Source organism: Notechis scutatus, chromosome Z, assembly GCF_049901735.1.
Source record: "Notechis scutatus isolate UNSWTSFEM ecotype Mainland chromosome Z, rNotScu1.2, whole genome shotgun sequence".
Lineage (NCBI taxonomy): Eukaryota > Metazoa > Chordata > Lepidosauria > Squamata > Elapidae > Notechis > Notechis scutatus.
Genome location: NC_142025.1, coordinates 88,586,811 through 88,610,697, shown reverse-complemented (window position 1 = coordinate 88,610,697; position 23,887 = coordinate 88,586,811). Strand labels below are relative to the sequence as shown.

The 23,887-nt window shown below is 35.9% G+C and overlaps 1 protein-coding gene across 2 annotated transcripts in view; it reads left to right on the top strand.

Annotated features, from left to right (window-relative positions):
• Positions 1-23,887, top strand: part of MYO1D (myosin ID) — a 137,996-nt gene that overhangs the window by 14,909 nt on the left and 99,200 nt on the right. For both annotated transcript variants that reach the window (XM_026683674.2, XM_087946587.1), the window contains exons 2-11: positions 7,926-8,134; positions 9,583-9,676; positions 10,620-10,785; positions 12,114-12,167; positions 13,872-13,967; positions 17,076-17,192; positions 18,430-18,633; positions 19,416-19,561; positions 19,643-19,757; positions 22,179-22,349. In XM_026683674.2, the coding sequence (XP_026539459.1) occupies positions 7,926-8,134; positions 9,583-9,676; positions 10,620-10,785; positions 12,114-12,167; positions 13,872-13,967; positions 17,076-17,192; positions 18,430-18,633; positions 19,416-19,561; positions 19,643-19,757; positions 22,179-22,349 (1,372 nt within the window). The remainder of the gene's footprint in view (positions 1-7,925; positions 8,135-9,582; positions 9,677-10,619; positions 10,786-12,113; positions 12,168-13,871; positions 13,968-17,075; positions 17,193-18,429; positions 18,634-19,415; positions 19,562-19,642; positions 19,758-22,178; positions 22,350-23,887) is intronic.

Below are 23,887 nucleotides of genomic sequence, written 5' to 3'. Positions count from 1 at the left end.
TTATTGTTGCTTTTCCCATGTGAGGCAACCAGAACTCAAGTCTTTGCTTGTATGGTCACATATAAGCAGAGAGCAGTTGTTTCATATTGAATAATATCCAGCCTCTCTTGTCCAGAAGAATTATGGAAAAGAACTCCAGAAAAGCATTAGCTCCTTCAGTTAATAACTGAGTATATTTGTACATATTTCAATTACTGCTGAAAGGAATTTTAATGGAAGGAAGACACTACTATATGTTTGGAAACTTGCTGTTAAGGCCTTATTTTCACAAGTACACATAGTGCTTTGTATAATTGACTCCACTTGGATTTTTTTTCTAGAATGAAATACCAAATATATATTTATATCACGTATTTCATTGCTAATGTTGCTGCTTTTATTATAGCCTTGTATGCATGATACGTTAAGGGACTTTTTAATGCATCATATAGCTATCTGAATTAATATATACTTTTGGATGAAAGGAAATGGGCCTAAAATTGATCACTTAAGAAAATGTGGATGCATTCCTTTTGAAAAAAAACATCTTTGTGTTCCCATTTTGTATATAAAATAATTGGCTAGCATTCCAAAAATAAATATATAATTGATTGAATAGTGTTGTTCATTTTAGCTAGATCTACCAGTTTTCCTTTGAAGTTCAAATGTTGAAATTCAGAAACAGTGCTCTACTGTATTTAGAAGTTCTCTGTATTCACAAAGCAACATAGAGCAAGATAAACGTAAAATATTTCTTTATAAGAAAACAGTGAAGCTTCTAATACCATAGCTGCTGACAGCTTGCAACCCATTAACAGCAAGGGAACTGAAGGACTTTTAAGAAATTATGCTTTTTTATTGCTTTGCTTTGACAACTAGAAGAGGAAAATCTATATTTGAGGCAAGTTTCCATGTAACTTTGGAATCTCACTATCAGGAATTATAGCTGTAATAAGCACAGAAGGTAGCTAAAATTTTGGAATTTGACTATCAGGAATTATAACTAACAATCATGAAGGGTAACTAAAAGATTGAATAGGAAATGTGATATTATTCCAGAAATAAAGAAATAACTGTAAGAAATATGTGAGCTGTCTGTTGGAAAAATATTTTCTGTTAAGCAAAACATGTAGCAATATGTAGTATTGCAGATTTTGTATTATTTTATAATAATATTCTATACTGTTCATATAGTAATGAATTCTTTAGTAAACTGATGACTATTGATATATGTAAAATATAAAATAAGTTATCTTTTTTCTTTTCTTTATTTTTTAATGTTTGGAGTTGTCTCCTTTCTCATTCTTATTTTTATTTTTTTTAATATTAAAGATTGTTTTTGTCTTAAGTTGGCAAAAAGTTTATATTCAAGAAGATAAATTATCTGGAAAATACGTAATGATTTAGTAATGCTAGCTTCTCTAGTAAATATCTGGTAAAAATCATTTTCTACTTTGCTCTGACTATACTGATAAGTCCAAACATTGCATTGTTCTGTCTATGTATTTCCTTCTCAACACTGGTAGTCCTCAATTTATGACCACAATCCACCCCAACATGTTCTGTTGCTATTGTTAAACGAGTTTTGCCCCATTTTACAATCTGTCTTGCCACAGTAGTTAAGTGAATTAGTGCATTTATTAGTGTTAAGTAAGTCTGGCTTCCCCATGACTTGGCTTGTTAGAAGGTTGCAGAAGGGGATCTACTTGGGACAAAGCAACAGACATAAATATGAACCAGTTGCCGACATCTGAATTTTGATCACGTGACCATGGGAATACTGAATAGTCATGAATCACTTTTTTCAATGATGTTATAACTTGGAATTGTCACTGAACGAATGGTTGTGAATCAAAGATTACCTGCTTATTGAAATTTATCCACTCAGATTAAAATTGCTACCTATTAAAAAGCTTTTTTTATCTCAACAACTATACTTCATGGTATATAGTTCTCCAATTAAGAGACCAGATTGCTTTCGCTGGAAAGCTGTTGTGCAGCACATGGAATTTAGCCAAGGAAGCATAGTCCAAGATAGCATCCATAGGGAACTAAACACAGGGAATTAAAGTACCTCTGCTCTTTGAACGACATTGATAAGCTTGTTGTGCACTCTGTAATTTCTTTATTGTTCCTGATAATAAATGATTTTATTTCTCTTTTCTTTATTTCATATTAGAGAAATAATACTATTAACAGCACTGAAAAAGTGGTACAAGTAATCCTTGATTTACAACAGTTCATTTAGTGACCGTTCAAAGTTACAGCAGCACTGGAAAAAGTGATTTATGACTGTTTTTCACACCTATGACCCACTGTCTCATAGTTATGATGGTTGCAATGATGCTGGCTCATGGGAAGTCCTCTTTTGAGACTTTCTAGCAAGCAAAGTCAATGGGGAAGCCATATTTACTCAACAGCCATGTTCCTAACTTAACAACTGAATAAAAATGGTTTCATAAAATGGGGCAAAATTCATTTAACAACTATCTCATTTAGCAAAGAAATTTGGGGCTGAATTGTGGTCATAAGTGAAGGACTATCTGCCAATGTGATCATGCTAACAGTTTTCAAAGGAGGTAGAAAACTGGATTCTGGAAAAGAGAATAAGAGATATTTTCTCAGAGAAGTAACAGTAAAGACAGTACTGGCTTAGAAATAAGTCCCACGGAGTGCATAGGTTTTAAAAATAAATATAAAATCTCTTTCAAGTTGAGCTTGATTCCTGGCGATTTGGCTATAATAGAACAATGTCTTGGTATGTCTTGGCATACACATTCCAGAATGTTGTTTTTTTCCTATCTAGCCTACAGTCTTGGTATTTCTGGATATTCTCCCATTTAAATTCTATTTAGGTGTGACTCTCTTTAGCTTTTTTTTTTTAAAAAAATCATCCACCCGCTGCCAAATGCTGCCACCTGGAATTTATTGGATAGTAAAGACACTCAAGGTAGCTATGACGTTTGATTGCTGCTTCCATGCCAATTTCTTGCAATATTGGAGAAATAGTTTGCCACAACCTTCTTCTGGGAATTATTTTTTTTCCTTTTTCTTTGAGTTTCCAGTGTAGCTCACCATTCTGAAAATCTAGGAACTAGAGATCAGGCAACATCATTCAAATGCTATCACTCACATTAAGTATACACAGACTTCAAGCCAAAGACAAAACTTAGGTCCAGTTTGTAGAAATGAATTTCACTATTTTATTTGGAACCTCTTAAATTAATCAGTTTTGCTTCTGCAGGACTTAAATGCACTCCTATAGCAAATTAGGGTTTATGGAATAGCTGATATTTCTTAACTGATATCCAATAAATATGAATTATATTCAGAGCTTTAAAAATGTCAATATTTCTAGAATACATCAGATATCTAAATGATTTGGAGTCTTGAATTCATCACTCCTGAGATAACAAAGAACTGAAGGAGAAAAACTAAATTAATGTATGATTTCCAACATCAGTAGAAAAAATACTATCAGATCCTTCTAACAAATGTTATTAAAAGAAAAATGCTTTTTTGAGCTGTGTCTCACTTCAGCAAATGCATGGAGTGGCTAAACTGAAGTAGAATTTAAATTGGGATGAGGTGGAGAGCTTTCCCTTTAGGGATTGGGTAGCAAGCCCATACTTAAATACAGACAACCCAGCCTGAAGCAGATTTTTAAAAGAAAGAAGAACCAACCACACAACAATGCCAACATGGGAACCAGATCCTGCCACAAACCCAGATGCTCATTTTCTCCTCAGATCTCCTCAAATAGCATCACAGGCTCAACAAGAATCAATGGATACAATTTTAACATCAAGATTCAAGACAAATTTGAGATAATATTAGAATTTTCAACATTCATGGATGTTCTGTTGAAGATCATTTTGAAAAAATGAAGTTTTAACTGCACAATTCAGTAATAATAAATGACTTTAGAATCCTTACAAGCTTTTATCCTCAGCCTAGGTTATCTGGCTGAATAGTATAATCTATTAGTAAAATGAATTCCAAGCACATATTTCTAGATACGTAATTCAGCCTTCTTGTACCAAACATATGTACCTTTTGCTAAATTCAGAAATTTGGTTTGGTTGTTGTCTTGTTTTCCTTTTGTCTACATAACTTTATAAATACAAGGTGACTATTTAGAGAAAGTGAGTTAAAATTCAGGCAGAGAGATGGCAGTGGAAATAGCTTTTGTTGATTTATTGTGTTTTGTAGGAAGTCATTCTATCCTCCATTGCCTTTCTTTTGCCTTGCTCTTCTTTCCTAATATCTATGGATAAAACAGACATTCCAAGCTTATTTTCACTCTACAATGTGGAAGAAGAATGGCTTAGGATGTCTTTTGATGCAAGTAGATAGAAAAGCATTCATGTGTTCCCCTGTTTATGACTTGACTTTTGCTTCTTTCTATCCAAGATTTTTGTTCCATAGTAAATTAAAATTGCGGTGCGTCAGAAAAGTATCTTTTTTAAAGCCTTGTCTTGTGAATTGAAATGCATACTCTAGTAACTAGCTACTTTGCAATAAACACCCATTCATTCATTATCAGTAACATGGAATGGAAATATTGAAAGTAAATAAAAATCAGATCCCTGCATGACTTTTAAATATCTAATTCTAATTTAAATTAAAGAAGAAATTATTTAGGCTTTTAAATAAAATTTCCAACATAAAATCCTTTTTCTTTTGTGAACATCCTTCCCATACCCACCAGTGCTGTCACCATATTTCTTTTTCTCTCCAATATTTCTATGCCACCATAGAATATACTACTTTAACGATTTAATGTGTGTGTGTTTGTGTGTGTGTGTGTGTATATACACACTATGGTATAGGCCAGGAGGATAGTTAACAGTTGGGCCAGTAAAATTTGGGCCTGTTGGCAACCTTTGAATTAAATATGTTTCCTTTCCAAGCTTCCTTTATAGATGAATAATTCGCCCTTTCACTGTCCTTGCTGTTTTGTCCCGTACAGGAAAGGAGGGACACCAAATGTCCACACAATGGCATTTCCTACTGACTGCCCTCAAAACTGAGTTGAAAAATGTATTAAAAATTCAAGTATGTTTCATGATATCAGTAAAAGTGGTATGCCTCCATGGTAGAAAAATTCGGCAGAATTCCCATTTTAAAGCAAAATGTAATACAGAACTTTTGCTTTTGGTAAGATTTTGGTAAAGTTTTTGACAGAAATGCTTTCAACACTGGACATGTGATAAAATGATAATCGTTTGCATTCTATTAAAGCAGAAGGAGGTGCATTTGACAAAGGAAGAAAATTAAAAAATAAAATTGGAAAGGAAGGGAGAAGTGGATAGCTGATATACCTAAAAGGAAAGATAAATAATTTTGGAAGTTCTGGTTACACATTAATTTAATGCTAAATTAAACAAAATTGTAATTCTGATAGTATTTTATTTAATTTAGCAACATACAAAAACACAGCTGAGATATTGTTCTGCCAGATTTACTATTCATCTCCAGAACAAATTTAAAAGAAATTATACCAAATTAACCAAATTTTTCACCATGGTGAAACAGGACTTTGTTGTTTTTTGCCTGTCCCTTTACTCATTTTTTTTCAATGCCATATTTAATGACAATGCATTTAAGTACAATCACCATCTTTCTTGTGAGGATCCAATAATTTTTAAACAAATCTGGTTGAGATTTTTTTTTTAAAAAAATAGCAATCCAGATGTTACATAAATATTATAGGTATATTGTCTTTGGAATTATTGAATCAGTTTATAACTGTTGTGGAGCTGAATAGTGAGTAAGTAACTATTTCAATCATATCTGCATACAGTGAAGATTGGAACCATTCATTTAGCAGCCATTCAAAGACACTGGAAAAGTGACATACTTGCTCGTTGCAGCATCCCTGCAATCAAGTAATCAAAATTCAGGTGCTTGGCAATCAGCATGTACAAATAGTCCTCAATTTATACCAGTTCATTTAGTGACTGTTCAAAATTACAACAGCATGAAAAAAAGCAACTTTTTACATTTATGACCATTGCAGCAGCTCTATCGTCATGTGATCAGAATTCAGAAGCTTGGCAACTGACTCATATTTATGACAGTTGCAGTGTCTCAGGCTCATGGGAATCCTCCTTTGTGACTTTCTAGCAAGCAAAGTCAATGGGGAAACCAGATTCACTCAACAGCCATGTTCCTAACTTAACAGCAACGGTCAGTCACTTAATAACTGTGGCTAAAAAGCTCATAAAATGGGGCAAAATTCACTTAACAACTGTCTCACTTAGCAACAGAAATTTGGGGTTCAATTGTGGCCATAAGTCGAGGACTACCAGAACTTATGATGGTTTCAGCTTCCTGGGGTCATATGACTGCCTTTGTGACCTTCTTAGCTGGCTTCTGACAAGCAAAGTCAATGGGAGAAGTTTAATTCTTTAATAACTGCGTGATTCAGTTAACAATTGCAGTAATACACCCAACAACTGTTGCAAAAAAGGTCGTAAATTAGGGCATGACTCACTTAATAACCACCTTTCCTAGCAGAAGAAATTCCGGTCCTTATTGTAGTCATAAGTTGAAGACCACTTATAACAATTGGGCCTAAAATTTCCATTGCTAAGCAAGACACTTGTTAAATAAGTTGCATCTCATTTTCTGACCTTTTTGTCACAGTTGCTAAGCGAATCACTACAGGCGTTTAGTAAATCACCCAATCGTTAAATGAATCTGGTTTCCTCCATTGACTTTTTTTTTGTTGGAAGTGGCTGGGAAGCTTACAAATAGTGATCACATGATCCCAGGATGATGGAACTGTCACAAAGATATGCCAGCTGCCAAGTGCCCAAATTTTGATCATTGACCATTGTGATAATGCAATGGTGAAAATTAGTCACGAGTCACCATTTTTCAGTGCTGTGGTAACTTTGAATGGTCACTAAACAAACGATTGAAAGCTGGGGCTTTACTGGTTGCACTGGGTTTTGTGTTTCTTTGTCCAATGGAGCTATCAAACAATATTTGTCATATCTTGCCTTGTGACTGATGAAGAACAAGGTGTGTAATGTTTGAGAACAAACAGGACTGAGCTTCCATCAGCCATCAAATCCCATAGAGTTGAAATAGGCTGATGAAGTCTAGAGGTAAAGAAACATTAACAGGTTGTTGTGATGCAAAAACAACGTTGCTTTAAATAAAACAGGAGAAAATATTGCTCCTAACTCAAAATATGTTCTTTTTTATCATGAACCAAATTTAAAAAGAATCACTTCGGTCTAATAGTTAAGGAACCAAGAAAGCGGGAGACCGTGAGTTCAAGTCCCACCTTAGTCATAAAAACCATTTGGGTGCCTTTTGCTAGTCATCCTCTCTCAGCACAACCCACCTCAGAGGGTTGTTGTCATGGAGGGGGAAGATTTGTTGGATATGTTTGGGTCAAACCAATAAAGCTTGGATACAAATAAATAATCTGGAATATTACTTTTCTGTAGTGACTTGGACTCATAGTATACTGGTGGAAAAACTAAATTCCCAGTAGAAAACTAAAGGTTTGATAATGGCATTTTGTAATGTTAAATATCAAAATCTTGGGTTTTTTTCTGAGATTTTTAGAGATTGAATTGTGATGCATTATATATTTAAGCATTACTATTAATAGAGATGCAACTTTAAGGATGTATCTGTGCACACGTTCATGAATAGCCTGAATTTTTAGATGCCCAATCCTGTTTCTACATAAATAAAGGCATACACAATGTACATAATTCTGCCTGAACTTAACATAAAAAATTACTGATGTAATTCTTCAAATACTGCTTACTTACAGTCAGTAAATTCTTTGATTATGAGGAAAAAATATAATGAAATGAGCTTCTCATTAAAGTACAAAGCTCATGTTAGTTATATGATATTAATTGTCTGCTTTTTAACCATTTCTAATTTTTCTGTCACCTTTGTCTTGCACCATTTAGGTTTGAAAAAGGACGGATCTACACATTTATTGGGGAAGTAGTTGTTTCTGTAAATCCTTACAAGAATTTGAATATCTATGGCCGTGATACAGTTGAGCAGTATAAAGGGCGTGAGTTGTATGAGAGGCCACCTCATCTCTTTGCCATCGCAGATGCAGCATATAAAGCCATGAAGAGGCGATCAAAGGACACATGCATTGTAATATCAGGTGGGTCAGAGGTACTTGCTACCTCCTGTCATAGTGATATTTTAAACAAAGCTGGAAGATTAAAGCTAGGTTCTTATATTGTATTGCATTACAAACTGTCTATGTGGTGATTTTGTGTAAAATGTGAGTCCAGCCTGGCTATAATTGAATAAGTTCTATGACTGAGTGAGGGAGTGAGTGGTATTCATTCATTCATTCATTCATTCATCCATTCATTCATGTTAATGGATACCCATCTAGTAGATGTAATCCTGGGCAGCTAACAACACATTAAAACAATAAACATTTATTACTGAAATAAAAAGACAAGGGTGGTCACAGAAGATGAACTCAATAAGACAATACAAAAAGTGGGACTTACCTACCTCCTTGTCCTGGAGCACATCAAGTGCTTAATGGAAGGCCAGCAGAGGTAAGGCCAATCTGATCTTGAGGGAGGATGGTGTTCCAAGCTGCTGCAGCAAAACAAACAAACAAACAGGTTTTCAAGGTCCCGTAAGATGACATTCTTTAATTGAAGAATGGAGCATGGCCCTCCTGCCAGACCTTGTGGGATGGATAAAAACAACCAGTGATAAATGATCCCACAAAAAATGCAGCCCTGTGATATGGAAGGCTTTAAGGGTGTAATAACTAGTACCTTGAATTCTATCTGGAAACACACTGGGAGTCAGTTCAGCTCCCTTAGCAGAAATGTAACATGGATGTACAGTATTGAAGTGTACCCAGAACTTCCAGTGTTTCCAAATTCTGGATCAGCTGCTGCTTCCAGATGTTCCTTAACAGCCACTCCATGTAATTGTATTGCACTCAATACACTTGAGAGGTGACTAAGGCCTGTGCGTTGAATAGTGTCTCTTGATCCAGGAAGGGGTGCAACTGAGATTAAAAAAAAAAAGTTGTAGAGAAGCCTTCTTCATTATAGCTGCCATTATAGCTCTTCAAGAAGAAGTTGTGAGCCCAGGAGGACCCCAAATTGCACGTTGGATCCATTTGGATCCAAAGATGGAAAAACCTTAGATCCAGTCAACCCTAAAATCTACAGCCACTCAGTTTACCAAGGTTAAGCTGAGATCTGTTCTTTCCCATCCAGAGGCTTACAACCTCTAGACACTGAGAAATATTATATATCAAATATGATTTGTAGGTTTTTGTAAATATGACCTATAAAATATTTGCCAGATGCTATCCTGTTCTACTTTATTTATTTTAAAAGTCTAGCACTTCTTTGTCCAATACTATGTACTTTTTTGGCCAACTTTTATAAAGAGTTCAAAGTTTTGCCTAGTTTTCCTCTTGAACTAGAAATTGAGCATGAAGACATAGAGCTTAATATTAATTTCTTGAATGATAAAGAAGCTCAAGAAGCTCAAAGCACGCTTGTTCTCTTTAGCTAGCGAATTAGATGACATTGTGTTTTGATTCCTGTCCTTCATTTGTGCCCTCAGGGGAAAGCGGAGCAGGTAAAACAGAAGCAAGTAAATATATTATGCAGTACATAGCTGCCATTACCAATCAGAGTCAGAGAGCCGAAGTTGAAAGGTAAGGCATTTGCTTTGGAGGAAAAAATGCCTGAATAAATTGAACGCAAAATATAATTGCTCCTTAGGAAAAAAAGTACAAATGAAGGTGCCACAATAGGGTGCAAACTTTTAGTTTCTCAAGAGCTCTGGTAAAAAAAAAAAGACAAAAAGAAGAAGAACACAGAACACATTGTATCAAATGTTCAAGGTACATTATGGGTCTCTAACATCAAATAGTGGCCTAAACCCTTTAACAGCAACTTTCTGTTGTATAAGAGGTGACTAAGACAATGCCAACATCCCAAAAAGTAATTGCCCTTGTCTGGCTTATTATTTTCTGAAAATTTTAATTTAAAGGTTTAAAGTAGATTGAATTTCAGGCCATCTGGATACAACTGCTTTCACTTTTTTCTTGCTGTTTCTGCTGTTAGTCAGGACCCTAATCTCAACAATATAATCTATATATTTTGACAGGATAATCTATTCTCTGAAACCTCTAAGGCCTTGAACATAATTTGGAATGTATAGTTGGCTTCACACAGAGAGAAGGAGTTTTTAATACCTACAATGATGGGAGTGACTTGACCACTGTATTTCTGCTTTCCTAAACATAGAATGAAGCTTGCTATAGATGAAAATTGAGAATTAAGGATCTATTATTTTGCTTGGGATGGCTTTCTGCTGACCACATTTTGAAAGACAGCCCCCTTTAGCCTATAGTACAATGGTCTTCAAACTTGACAGCTTTAAGACTTGTGGACTTCAACTCCCAGAATTCTTCCTCCAGTCATGTTAGCTCAGAAATTCTGGGAGTTGAAGTCCACAAGTCTTAAACTTGCCAAGTTTGAAGACCCTTGCTATAGTAGAACAAACATGGCCATTAGGTTTCTTACCTATAAAAAGCATTATGTCTGACATAGGTTCCTTTACTATTAGTTTTTGGGCATGTGTGTTCTTTAAAGGGTGAAGAACATGCTGCTGAAATCCAACTGTGTTCTGGAAGCTTTTGGCAATGCGAAAACTAACCGTAATGACAACTCCAGCCGCTTTGGAAAATATATGGATATCAATTTTGATTTCAAAGGAGACCCCATAGGTGGACATATCAATAATTACTTGCTGGAAAAGGTAACTAGGGTTTTCATGCTCCTCCACACATATCTTTCAGAAATTAGTAAAATTTACTATATTATAAGCATCTGGATTCATAATAGAAAACTGAAGTGAATTCTTGGGATAATGTTAAGTGTATGAGAAAGTTGGCTTTAACTTGCAAAACTTTCAGTAAATATATTTGTAACAGAGACCATAGTTTTAAATAGATGATCATGTGGTTGTAAGGAAATTTACTATTACATGTTTTGTGGCCTGATGGAAACCTCATTTAAAAATGGAATAGATGATAGGGCAGTTTTTAAGTGCTGTCTAGCTTTCAGTTTTGTGTCTATATGCAGAATTATTTTTTTAAAGCAACATCGTTTGTTTTCCTTAAACATTTATACAGAACATATACTGTATGTTTATCTCCCCTTTCCCCCCTCTCCTCACTCTGCTTTGCTACTCTGTCAGAATGATAATCTTGGAATAGGCACTAAAGCTTGGATGATTTAGAAGTTACTTTACAGGTATTCCCCTCACCTCCCAAATTTAAACCATGCAACAGTTTCTGTTTCAAAATGTTACTGTCAAAAAAGTTACTTACAACCCCTCCTTGAAATTACAATTGCATCATAACCCCCCCACCCCCACTTATGTGACCACATCTCCAGTATTTGACACTTGACTTGCATTTTGTTATTTATTTTTTTTACATTTTCCTGCAATAAATCTCTATCGGTTGAACGGGCTCATATTTACAACCAAATGTTTCACTTAACAGATTAAGATTAATGAAACCTTAACCAGTAGCATTATTGAAGTCCTGCTATTACTTATTGATCTGATTGATCCCAGAAGATATTCTACTCTCGGTCATACTGAATAAAGTGTCTGTCCCTCTGGATTATGGCAGCAGCCTCATAAGGCCTTCCATAGGCTAGTTGCCCTTTGGAGGGATCATCACCAGACTTCCACTGAAATTGGTCCATTGCAAATGGCTGCTATGCCACTATTGTATTGAAAGACCCTCATTATTTGTTTAATTTATGTAAAGGACTTATATGGCTTCCCATCTCTCACATGACTCTGGATGGCTAATAGCCATAGCACTTCAACAGATAAATAAAATATAACAATAACAACATTCATATTTTGTTACATTGCAATAACACAAATTGTGTAATTAGTTCCCATCCCCCTTCTGCCTCCCAATAATTTATTTAAATAGGGCAAGATTAGGTTTAAAAACAACCTGTTTTCAATATTCAACTTAATGCAAACTGTTTGCTTAGGATAGTACAGGTTAAAAAATAAATTAGCAAGCTTATTTTGGTAATGCTCTTTCCTTGTTCTTCTAGTCCCGGGTAATTGTGCAGCAGCTAGGAGAGAGAAACTTTCACTCCTTCTACCAGGTGAGTTGCAACTATGAAATTAGGCACATTATGGGTAATCACTTCTGAGTTCAGAGGAATGCACTCTACTCTTATTTGTAATGTTCTTCATTGTTTTATGCTATCAGTTTGCTACATCCTTCTTTCTTCCCTAGTTCATTCACAGTGCAAAGGACAAGTCTTTGTGTAGCCATTTTGCTTTAGAAGATAATTTATTCCATTCTGAGGCTCAAAGACTGGCTCTTTAGATTTCCTTTATCCAAATGTAATGTTGGTTGATGTTTTTATTTTCCTTGGAAGAGAAGATCATACTGGTTCTAGCCTGCAGATGGAAATAATTTCCATATACTTCATGGTTTTGCCTTCTGTGCCTGCTAGCAATTATAGTAACTGGATGCCTGTCTTGGATACCTCTGAAACAGCTAATAGTGCCTTAGGGTAGCCTTTTACAGAGGACAATGTCTGTTTCTTTTGGAAAGTAGGATTCTGTATACTGTACTTTTATGCCAGGCTACTATGTTGGTAAAGCATCACTGTTTATTGTTTTACTAGAGAAGTGTGAAGATTGTGCCACTGATTTTATTTATTTGAGAAATGTATATGATCACTTACATTATATAAAACAACCTAGATGGCTAGTAAACCCACAAATAATAAAAACACAAAATTAAGATTCCATGCCATTCTTCTTCTTCTTCTTCTTCTTCTTCTTCTTCTTCTTCTTCTTCTTCTTCTTCTTCTTCTTCTTCTTCTTCTTCTTCTTCTTCCTCTTCTTCCTCTTCCTCTTCCTCTTCCTCTTCCTCTTCCTCCTCTTCATCATCATCATCATCATCATCATCATCATCATCAAGCTGGGCTCCCTTCCCATTATGCTTCAGTGAAAGAAGAGCCAGGTTTTAATGTCCTTTCAGGGCAGACCCTCCCCCAATATATTGGTTTAGATGAAACAATGAACCTAAATACATATTTAAAGATTTTGGGATGCTAGCCATTCTGACCCCAGGAGAAACTTTCCTAATCCCGAAAAAACCACAAGTTCTTGAATATGTAATAGTTTAAGATAACTCCATTAAAAGTTGCATCTTTTATAACAGGATTAAAGAAGAGGGAAGGAGAAACAGAGTCTTTAAATGAAGGATGCCCCTTAGCTGAGATTCCAGAAGGAAGGTCCTAAAGACAGATCAAGTATCAATAGCATTGCTGAGTGGTAATGAATAGCACATAGTTGGGGTTGAATGCCACTCAAAGCATATACTTTTTCCTCCCCAAAATAGCCTTATGTAAGAGAGAATCTAACTTACCTGGAGTGACTAGTAAAGGAGTAGCTGTTGCAATGCTTGAAGCCCTCTTCACTGTTGAATATTATATTTGTTCAATGTCCTTTATACTGCATGCTTGAGACATGGACTATCCTATCAAGAAAGAGTCTTTTAGGTGGTAATATTATTAATAATACATAGCACCAAAAAGACAATTGATGTAAGAGGTCTTTGGTGCTCTGTGGGCTTGGTAGTTTCCTTGCAGACATTTCAATACCCAAACTAGGTAACATCATCACCGCTAGTGACTAGGATTGATGATGTAACTCAGTTTGGATAATGAAACATCTGCAAGGAAAAAAAAATCAAGTTAGAGAGCACTAAGGAGCCTAATTTCAACCCTGAGCTACCAATACTCTCCATTGTCAACACAATTGGTTTAAGTAATCGATTTTTATCTTTTTAGCTTCTTCAAGGAGGCTCTGAGCAGCTTCTGCGATCTTTATATCTACATAAAGATTCATCTGCATACAGCTATATTAGTGCTGGAGTACAACCAAAGGTGAGGAAGAATCATTTTTCCCTTTGAAACTATTGCATGGTAAACTATTCTATTTCTTATCAGTCCGTACATTTGGAGATCTTGTATTTGTTTTCTAATATGAGTTTAACCTATTTAATCAATGCTTACAAATAATTTTGATTGGCAAGCTTAAAAACTGCTTAAAAATGAATGTTGCAGTATATTTCCAATATTAATTGGTCAACTTCCAAATCAACTCTTTTATTAAGGTCCCAGATCAGGATTCAAAGGGTGAAACATATTAATTTTAAGAATATAAAATACACAAAGTCAATTACATCTTTAGCAAACTTTTCAGGGCATTCTATGGAATCTTTTACAGTATCTGATTTATTTTAGATGAAGGAACTAAAAATATATAACCTCATTCAATAATTCCAAGGCCACATTTTAACAGCAAAATTTATGGCTAATTTAATAGCAAAATGACTGAAAGGTTTTATTGTGTAATTTATTTTTATTATTACAAAAACTCTGATTCCTGTAATCTTTAAAATGGTAGGACAGGTTTTGAATCAGAATACCTCAAATGAGCTAATATATATACAACATGTCCAAATTCATGACTCTTGACTTACTTCAGTGTAATTGAAATCTGACAAATTTTAAAACATTTTATACCATAGAACAGTTTGTATCATAATGCAAAATGTCATAAAACCTTTCCTGCAGTAATGTTTGACAGTGCTACACAGTTCAACATGGGCTAAGTTCAAGACACATAAAACTCTAGCAGGGGGGCTATGTGAGGATGCTTTTTGTAGATTTTAGTTCTGCATTTAACACAATTCCTCCACATAGGCTAGTGTCTAAACTTCTGGACCTTGGACTTTCTTATTCAATCTGCCTTTGGATTATGGATTTCCTTTCTGGCCACTCACAGAGGGTTGGATTAGGTAATCATACCTCTTCAGCCCTTATTCTTAACACTGGTACATTATAGGGTTGTGTGTTGAGTCCCTTACTCTATACTCTACATGTGCATGACTGCATTCCCACTCATGCTAGTAATACTATTACTAAATTTGCAGATGATACAACAGTGGTGGGACTCATCTCCAGGGGGGATGAGTCTGCCTACCGAGATGAGGTGGACCGGTTGCTTTCATGGTGTGGAGACAATAACTTGGTCCTCAACACCAATGAGACCAAGGAACTTATAGTGGACTACAGAAGGAACAGATCACACACACAGCCCTTGCTTATCCATGGAGACCAAAGTGGAGCAAGTGGCCAGTTTTAAGTTTCTGGGTGTTATCATAAAAGAGGGCCTGACCTGAGATGCTCGCATTGCAGCACTGGACAAAAGGGCCCAGCAGAGATTATACTACCTGAGACTTCTCAGAAAACAACAACTGAATGAAAAACTGCTGGTGATCTTCTGCCGCTGCACCATAGAGAGTATCTTAACTTACTGTACCTCTGTATAGTTTGCCAATTGCGCAGTGGCAGATAGGACAGCACTCCAGAGGGTTAATGTCATTGCCCAGAAGATCATTGGTTGCCCTCACCCCTCTTTGGAAGAGCTTTATAGCTCCCGCTGCCTTAAGAAAGTTCAAAACATTCTCAAAGATCCATCTCATCCTGGGAACCCTTTTTTTTTAACTGTTACCCTCTGGCAGACAGTACAGAATAATAAAAACAAGGACAAATGGGCTGAAAAACAGCTTCTATCCCAGGGCAGTAGCTCTTTTGAATTCTGATGTATAGTGCAGTGTTGATGCCATGTCGGGGGTTTTTGGTTCAATTTGTGGAGTGTGAAGGATGTGTGTTTGTGTTTATTTTCATGGTCATGATATAAACTGAAGATGGTGTTTGATTTTGTTGTATGAGGTGCAATGACAAACTAAACCAAACCAAACCAAACCAAACCAAACTAAACGTATTCCAGCTTTTCCAATTAAGACTCTGTCACTGTTGCAGTCATTGAGGAATCTGGTGGGGAAATAGCTCTGAAAAGATGACCCAAAAGAGCATGCATTACCTAATTATGACTATGAATGTGGATTTGAATTAGACAGGTAACAGTGCTCTGGATATTACAGGTATTTCTTCACAACAGTTGATTCAGTGACTGTTCAAAGTTACAACATCACTGAAAAAAGTGACTTATGACCATTTTTCACACTTATGACTGCTGCAGGATCCCCATGGTCACGTGATCAAAATTCAGACATTTGACAATTGGCTCAAATTTATGACAGTTGCTGTCCTAGGGCTATGGGATCATCTTTTGCAACCTTCTGATAAACAAAATCAGTGGGGAAGCCAGATTCACTTAACAACTGTGTAACTAACTTAAAAAACTGAAGTGATTCACTTAACAACTGTGGCAAGAAAAGTCGTAAAATGGGACAAAAGTCACTTAAATGTCTCACTTAACAATAGAAATTTCAGACTCAATTCTGGTCGTAAGTCAAGAACTACCTGTACTGCATCTCAGATTACCTTACTTGTATTATACTGTATATAGTTACCTATTTTTATTTGGAATTCTGTGCTATGTTCTTTTTTGCTCCTTGACAACAATAATAAAATAAGTTTCCAAATTTGGCCAAATTGGTTTAAAATTCTCCTTGCTATTTTTTTTTTTTAATTGGGGAAAAAATCCAAACTTTTGGCTGAAAATTTTTGAAAAGTTTACCTTATTACGGGATAGCTATCAACTTTACTTTTGCCAACTATTTATCTTCGATTCCTAATTAACATTATTGTGTTTTGTATGACTTTGGCTAACAGGAAAGGATAATTTATATTCTCTCTTGCAGCTTCATTTACTCCTTTTTTCCTTGTTTTCCTCCAAACCCCCGATCACCCCCTAGGGTTTTTTAATTATTAATTTGGATTCATTATGGGTATTTTAACAGATTAAATAGACTTTCTCTTTTGCTTTTCTTTTTTCTATCAGCTAGTTCATGTAATACTTTTTTTTACTACTATTACTAATACTTTATTCTTTGTTTTGGTTGAAGTATTCCTTTGGCTTTCCCATGTAGGGATGAGTGTCTTATTTTCCCTTGCTTAACATCGTATTCTTAGTGTTAAAGCAAGAGAGGGCCTTCATGTTTCTGTTTGATTCTTTTTTAGTGTGCCATTAATGACAGTGCAGATTTCAAAGCTGTTGCTGATGCGATGAAAGTGATTGGGTTTGGACCAGAAGAGATTCAAACAGTGTACAAAATCCTTGCTGCCATTCTGCATTTGGTAAGTGGATCTCTCTGCTGTTAGATTTATGGAAAGAAAGGTATGTTGAAAGGTTATATGAGGAACATCGGGAACAAGAGGGTAATAGTTACATTTTGCATCTATACCAGAGGTGGTATTCTGCAGGTTCTGACCAGTTCTGGAGAACCGGTAGCAGAAATTTTGAGTAGTTCGGAGAACCGGCAAATACCACCTCTGACTGGCCCCGCCCCCATCTAGTCTCTGCCTCCCGAGTCCCGGCTGATTGGCTGGGTCTTCCTTTGTTGCCCTGCACAGGAAAATGGAGCTGGAAAGCAGGTTAGTGTGGTGGGGAGGGAATGGGATTTTGCAGTAACCTTCCCCCAGGAGTGGGGTGGAAATAGAGATTTTACAGTATCCTTCCCCTGCCGTGCCATGCCCACCAAGCCACACCGCACCCACCAAGCCATGCCCGCAGAGCCGATAATAAAAGTTTCTGAATCCCATCACTGATCTATACATGCACATTTATTTGGCTGAGAGACATTAATTCTATTTAAATATATTAAAGATCAAAGATATTCAGATTCCAGGTTTATTTCTAAAGATAGGCAAGCTGATAGAATGAATCAGGTTCCCATGGTTATAAAAAAATACAGGTATTCCTTGACTTACAATTGTTCAAGTTGTGGTTGAAGTTACGATGTGGCTGACAACTTACACTTACAACCATCCACACAGTCACATGATTACAATCTGGGCGCTTGGCAACCAACTCACATTTATAACAGTTGCAGTTTCTTGGAGCCACATGATCGCCATTTGCCGCCTTCCCAGCTGGTTTCCAACAAGCAAAGTCAATGAGGAAGCCAGCAGAGAATGTTACAAGTTGCAATCATGTGTTATCTCAATTAACAACCTCAATGTGGTCAAGTGATGCCTCACTTAACCACTACAACACTTAATCATGAGTTTTCTGGTCTAATTGTGATTGTAGGTAGATGATTACTTGTAGAAACTTCCAATGTTCTTTAGTGAATTTGTTCTTTTATTAATTTTAATAAGTAAGGTGTAATTTATTCTCAGCAAAACAATGTATCAGGAATTTGGTTCCCTAGCAAGAAATGTTTTAGTTTAGGGTGGATATGGAATATTTATTATCCTAGTTTGGGATGAATCAAAGAAATAGCCATAGTTTTCAAGCAGATATAATGCCTAACTTGTGCTTGATGCTGAAATTGTTGAAGAAATGAAAATGTTTCTTCCATATTTTTTCCAGGGCAACTTGAAATTTTCTGTGGATGGAGAAACACCAGTGATTGAAAATAGCAAGCTAGTATCTGTCATTGCGGATCTGCTCTCGACTAAAGCTGATATGGTAGAGAAGACCCTGCTTTTTCGAACTGTAGCTACTGGTCGTGATATCATTGATAAGCAACACACAGAGCAGGAAGCCACTTATGGCAAAAATGCATTTGCAAAGGTGAATATAGATTCCATCCTATCAGTATGAAGTCTGCCTTTTTAGTTTATGATATCTTCATTTTTAAGTGAAAGTTAATATGATTGATTCAAAAAGGTCAAAAGTTGCCATGTAAACAAATCCACACATAAATTATCACTTGCCATTCATGAACAATCTATGTAAGAAGGAAAAAGGTAACTTTCTCTCCAGTTATCAAAAATATTCTGCCTGTGATCAATAATTGCTTTATTTCTTGTGACCAGAAATCAAAGTATTGTTTGAAGTTTGTCTGAATTGCCAGTTATCTTTTTTTTTTTTGGGGGGGATTGGAATTTTCTGGAGATTTATGAAGTCTTTGGAATTCCCTAAGTTTATGGATGATGTAAAAGTCATACTATGAGAAAGTGTGAAATAAGGTGTGAGAAGACAAGTATATTTTTTGTATGGGGGGAGATTGGAATGCACACACTTGTAGCTACTTTTCAGTGAAACACATTGTATATCATCAGTAAAGTTAAGACACTGATGGAGAAGGAATCTGGAACAGGCTGACCTTTTTAATGAACTAAATGTCCTGAAAATAACCCCATTTCAATTTTAATAATGTTACAACAAAAGAACAGCTTTATTTGCAGCTTATTTGTTTAACTCTCATAAGATTTTTACTGCTGCAGTAGTTTAGAACTGGACGGTTCCCAGTTTTCTTTTATAAGGCTACAGGGCCTAACACAAAATACAGGCTTACTAAATCTGAGTTTTAAACCAGCAAATAAAATTGATTGATGTCCTTTGGTTTATAGGCAATATATGAACGCCTTTTCTGCTGGATTGTGATGCATATCAATGATGGGATTGCAGTGAAAGATTACAACAGCACCGTTCATGGCAAAAACACAGTGATTGGAGTTCTTGATATCTATGGCTTTGAGATCTTTGACAATAACAGGTGAAATATCTTGAGACAGTCACGCATGTATTGGTTCACAGGAGGATTTAAGGCATTATTTACCGATTTTTCCTTTTATAGTTTTGAACAATTCTGCATTAACTACTGCAATGAGAAGTTGCAACAGCTCTTCATTCAACTTGTTTTGAGGCAAGAACAGGAAGAATACCAGCGAGAGGGGATTCCTTGGAAGCATGTGAGTAGATTTTACATGGTCTGCTCAGAAACACTCAATGGTTTCCCCAGCCCCAAATTAAGATTTAAAATGCAGAATCCTATGGGGGGGGGGGAATCCAATATGCTTATTTAAAATATCAAATCTAAAGGACACAATTACTAGGAAACCAATTAATAAAGCCTGCAAAAGTCGTAAAGGAAAAGACTGAAAATTGAAAGCCGACAAATTTTATCCAGTTAAGAAGGTAAAGAAAATGGCGATGGTTTCAAGAAAAACTATTTCTGTTATACCTGGATTTGAGGAAAGGGATAAAAATGTGGAACTTCAAGAAAGACTTTTTCAGCTATTATATAGGCTAAGTGAGACTATACAGAAATAATCTTTTAAATACTTTGATCCAAAGGCAAGGTTATAAAGATTATAATCAACACTCTGAGTTATGCCTGGAAGCAGACTGATAAGCAAGACAGTTGCAATATCAATGGTACAGTAGACTATGATCTTTGAGAATACCCTCTGCTCCTGCAGCTATGTATTCATGGATATATATATATTCATGAATACAGAATAGCAATGGTACTTAGAATTACCATTGGTACTTAGAGTTTCACAGTGCTTTACAGCCCTCTTGAAGCAGTTTATAGTGTTAGCATATTGCCCCCAATAATCTGGGTCCTCATTTTACTGACCTCAGAATGATGGAAGGCTGAGTCAACTTTGAGCCGGTCAGAACTGAACTGCTGAACTACTGCATTTTAACCACTGTGCCACTGTGGGTCAGAATATTTCTGTATTCATCTCCCTGTCCACCAACTAAATGGGATCAACTCTTTCCAGATCCCATCCCTATTGGATTATTATCTAATGGGGCCTTAAAAATGGGCATTTTTAATAGCTGCCTATTTCCTTTGAACTTCTTCCTGGCAGAGGTGCAATCAGCTTCATCTCTCTTAGGCTTTAGGAAAATTGTGAAGATTTATCTGTTCCAACTTGCACAGGAAGAAAGTGTATTATAATTGAAGGTGAGGTTCATGTGTGCCTATCATTTGTATTTTTTAATCTTTCTTGAGCTTTCATTGTATCTGGAATTGCATATATTTGGAAACGTTACATATTCAAATTGTTAGCAATGTAGAATCTTGAGAATGAACAGAATACAACCAAAATGAATGTTTTGTGCCAAGTATAAACTTTAATGGGTTTTCAAGGAATGTCCCATGTAGAGGTTATTACAGTAGTATAACAACAACAACAACAAAGAATAGGTAATCTGTTACAGGTTTGTGTACTCCAATAATGGTTATCATTAAATCATGGTTGAATAAGGTATATTCCTATATAATGTAGTTGCTTCTTCAAGGAGATTGCAAGTGCATCTAGCTTTGGTTAAACAGCAACATCTGGCTTATCCTTATTCTCATGCTGGTTCAAGATACCCACACTTAAACACAAGCTGGAAGAAATATATCTGCATACTGATGATATGTTCCCCTAAATCTCTGGGATATGTAGTACATTTCTCAACAGTTTTAGTACATAGAAAATGATATCCTTATATGACACCATGGTACAATACAGATGATAACAAGCCAAAATTCCCAGTATTGCCTTTGGAGACTGGCTTATCAGAAATTTTTGAATTACTATAAGATGGTGCTGTATACCCACCAGTCAGCTCAGGTTGGTCAATGCCACACTAAATAGAATCCCAAACCACAGAACCAGCAGTGGTTTATTCACTCTGTCTAGGTCTCCATTCTCCAATTCCCAAAATAACCAAGGCCTGAACTTTGTCAAAATAGATCTAGACAATCTATTTTGTTTAAATAATCTTTGCAATGCCAAACAACTATCTGATCTTGTGCCAAAAATGGAGATTGAAGACAAATTAATAAATATCTACCTCTTAGAATCTGAGCAGAAGGGGAAAATGTTACTTATTTCAGGCAGGACAAAAATATAACCACTGCTCATGTGTTTAATGAAACAGAGATTGGCAAAGCCCCCTATAATCAGCAACAACTAGCACAGGGAAGCCATATAGTTAATAATTTTTCCCAAGATTCTGAGACTGCGCTCTTAACTTTGGAAAAATAGAGGGTTTTCTATTGTTATTGGTATAAAGTACAAAAAGGAGGTAAAACCTGGAATATACATTCTCAATCACACAGAATACCATATCAATACTTTTTTATTCTTCAGATATCTCTAGATTTAGAAAGCAGTTTTAAAATGTTGCTGAATAGTTTGGCTTACATTTGTTTGAAATATTGTGTATGAATTTAGAATACATCTCACTGAGTTTTAAAGTAGGAACTGCATCTGAAGGAAATTTAAACTTATACCTCCTCATTTCCTTTTGTATTACTGATTCTAATAGCACAGTTTACTTTTTCCTCATGGAGTTCTCTTTAGTATTTCTGCTCAAATATTCTATAGATTGACTACTTCAACAACCAGATTATTGTTGATCTTGTGGAGCTGCAACATAAGGGAATCATAGCCAATTTGGATGATGCGTGCATGAATGTTGGAAAAGTCACAGATGAAATGTTCCTGGAGGCTCTTAATAAGAAGTTGGGCAAGCATGCTCACTTTTCCAGCAGAAAGGTATTTTTGTCTAATCTGGCATTAACTATAATATTGTCACTAGACTAACAAGCTATTTTTTTTTACTTAATTAGCACTGAAATATTTTAACTTTCTTAATTGAAACAGATCAGTTTACACAAAATAGACATTTAGCTTCATATTATACCACTGCTTCTAAACATATGCCAAGGAATTTTGAAAAGCATATTTTTCAGAGTTTATGACTAATTGATTTTTTTTCTTAAAGCATTTTATCCTCCTGAAAAGGATCAAAGAACTGTGTACAATTTAAACTGCATTCTCTAAAAACACGGTACAAAAACAAAAAACACCGTACAAGAACAAAAGATCATAAAAAACAAATCCACACAATATCCTCTTTATTATCAAGTTGACCAAGTCATATTATCAAGTTCAGCAAGTGCCATTTCATCAGAGTGGAAGACTGCTTCCTCTCATGGGCTCAGAGTGTAGAATATGGAAGAAAGCTCGTAACTAGCCTAATGCTGCCTCTTCCATCTTCCCCTCTTCATGGTGTCTTGTTCAGTACATATTTAATCCTATTGGGATTTTAAGAACTAGAACATACTTTTCAATCCATCCAAGCCATAAACTCGTAGGTATTAAGGCTGAGTTGAAAATACATGAATTTTTAGTGCATCCCATTCCATCCATATGTGGATCTGACTTCGATGGTTTGGGGCTCAAACTGAACTATGGTATTTGTTGGCTGATATTGTTATGGTGACACTAGTTGGGGGAAGGAACCAATTGGCATATACAGAATGTATAGCTAAAATTCACAGATCGAGAGATTAAAAAGAAATAATCTCAAGCTTATGGCTTGAAGTACTCCTCTGCTATAAATAATCTTTAAAGCTGTTTCCAAAGGGGAAAAAATTAATATCCAGCAGAGGGAGCCATAGACTTTTCAATGTTAAAGAGAAAAACAGAAACATGAAGCTGGCTAGACCGTGATGTCATTTATAACCAATAGAAGCCCAGTAATGTAATGTTTCTGAACGAGTAAGAGCAGAGAATATGGAGTATGTAGGTTTTTATTTCAGAAAGGTGAAGAGATTCTTTTTGAAACTGTAGTTGAACAATGTTTTTATTAGGAGCAAATAGAATGCAACAAAAGCAAATTATTAGAGCTGTTCAAAAGGCTACTTGTTATGCAAAACACTGGGAAAGAGGAGTGTTAAAGGAAAAAGCTAGCTTTGCTGAAGCCACAAAGTGTTCATTTGGTCACATCCATAAAATAGACTGTAAGATATAATTGCTAGTTTAAATAGATGCATCTGAATACTCTACAGATTTCAGGTTGCCCTTAGGGTTGTTAGGGCTGCCCAGGGATGGGATTCTACCCGTTCGGACTGGTTCAATAGAACCGGTTGATATGATTCTGTGCAGTTCAGAAAACCAGCAAATTGTGCCCCTGTCTGGCCCTGCCCCTCCCTGCCCGCCCCTCCCTGCCCAGTCAGTCCTTATCGCGCATGTGCAACATTGTGCAGCCCAACATTGCTGACTGCATTCTTCCCCACCCAGTCACTCCT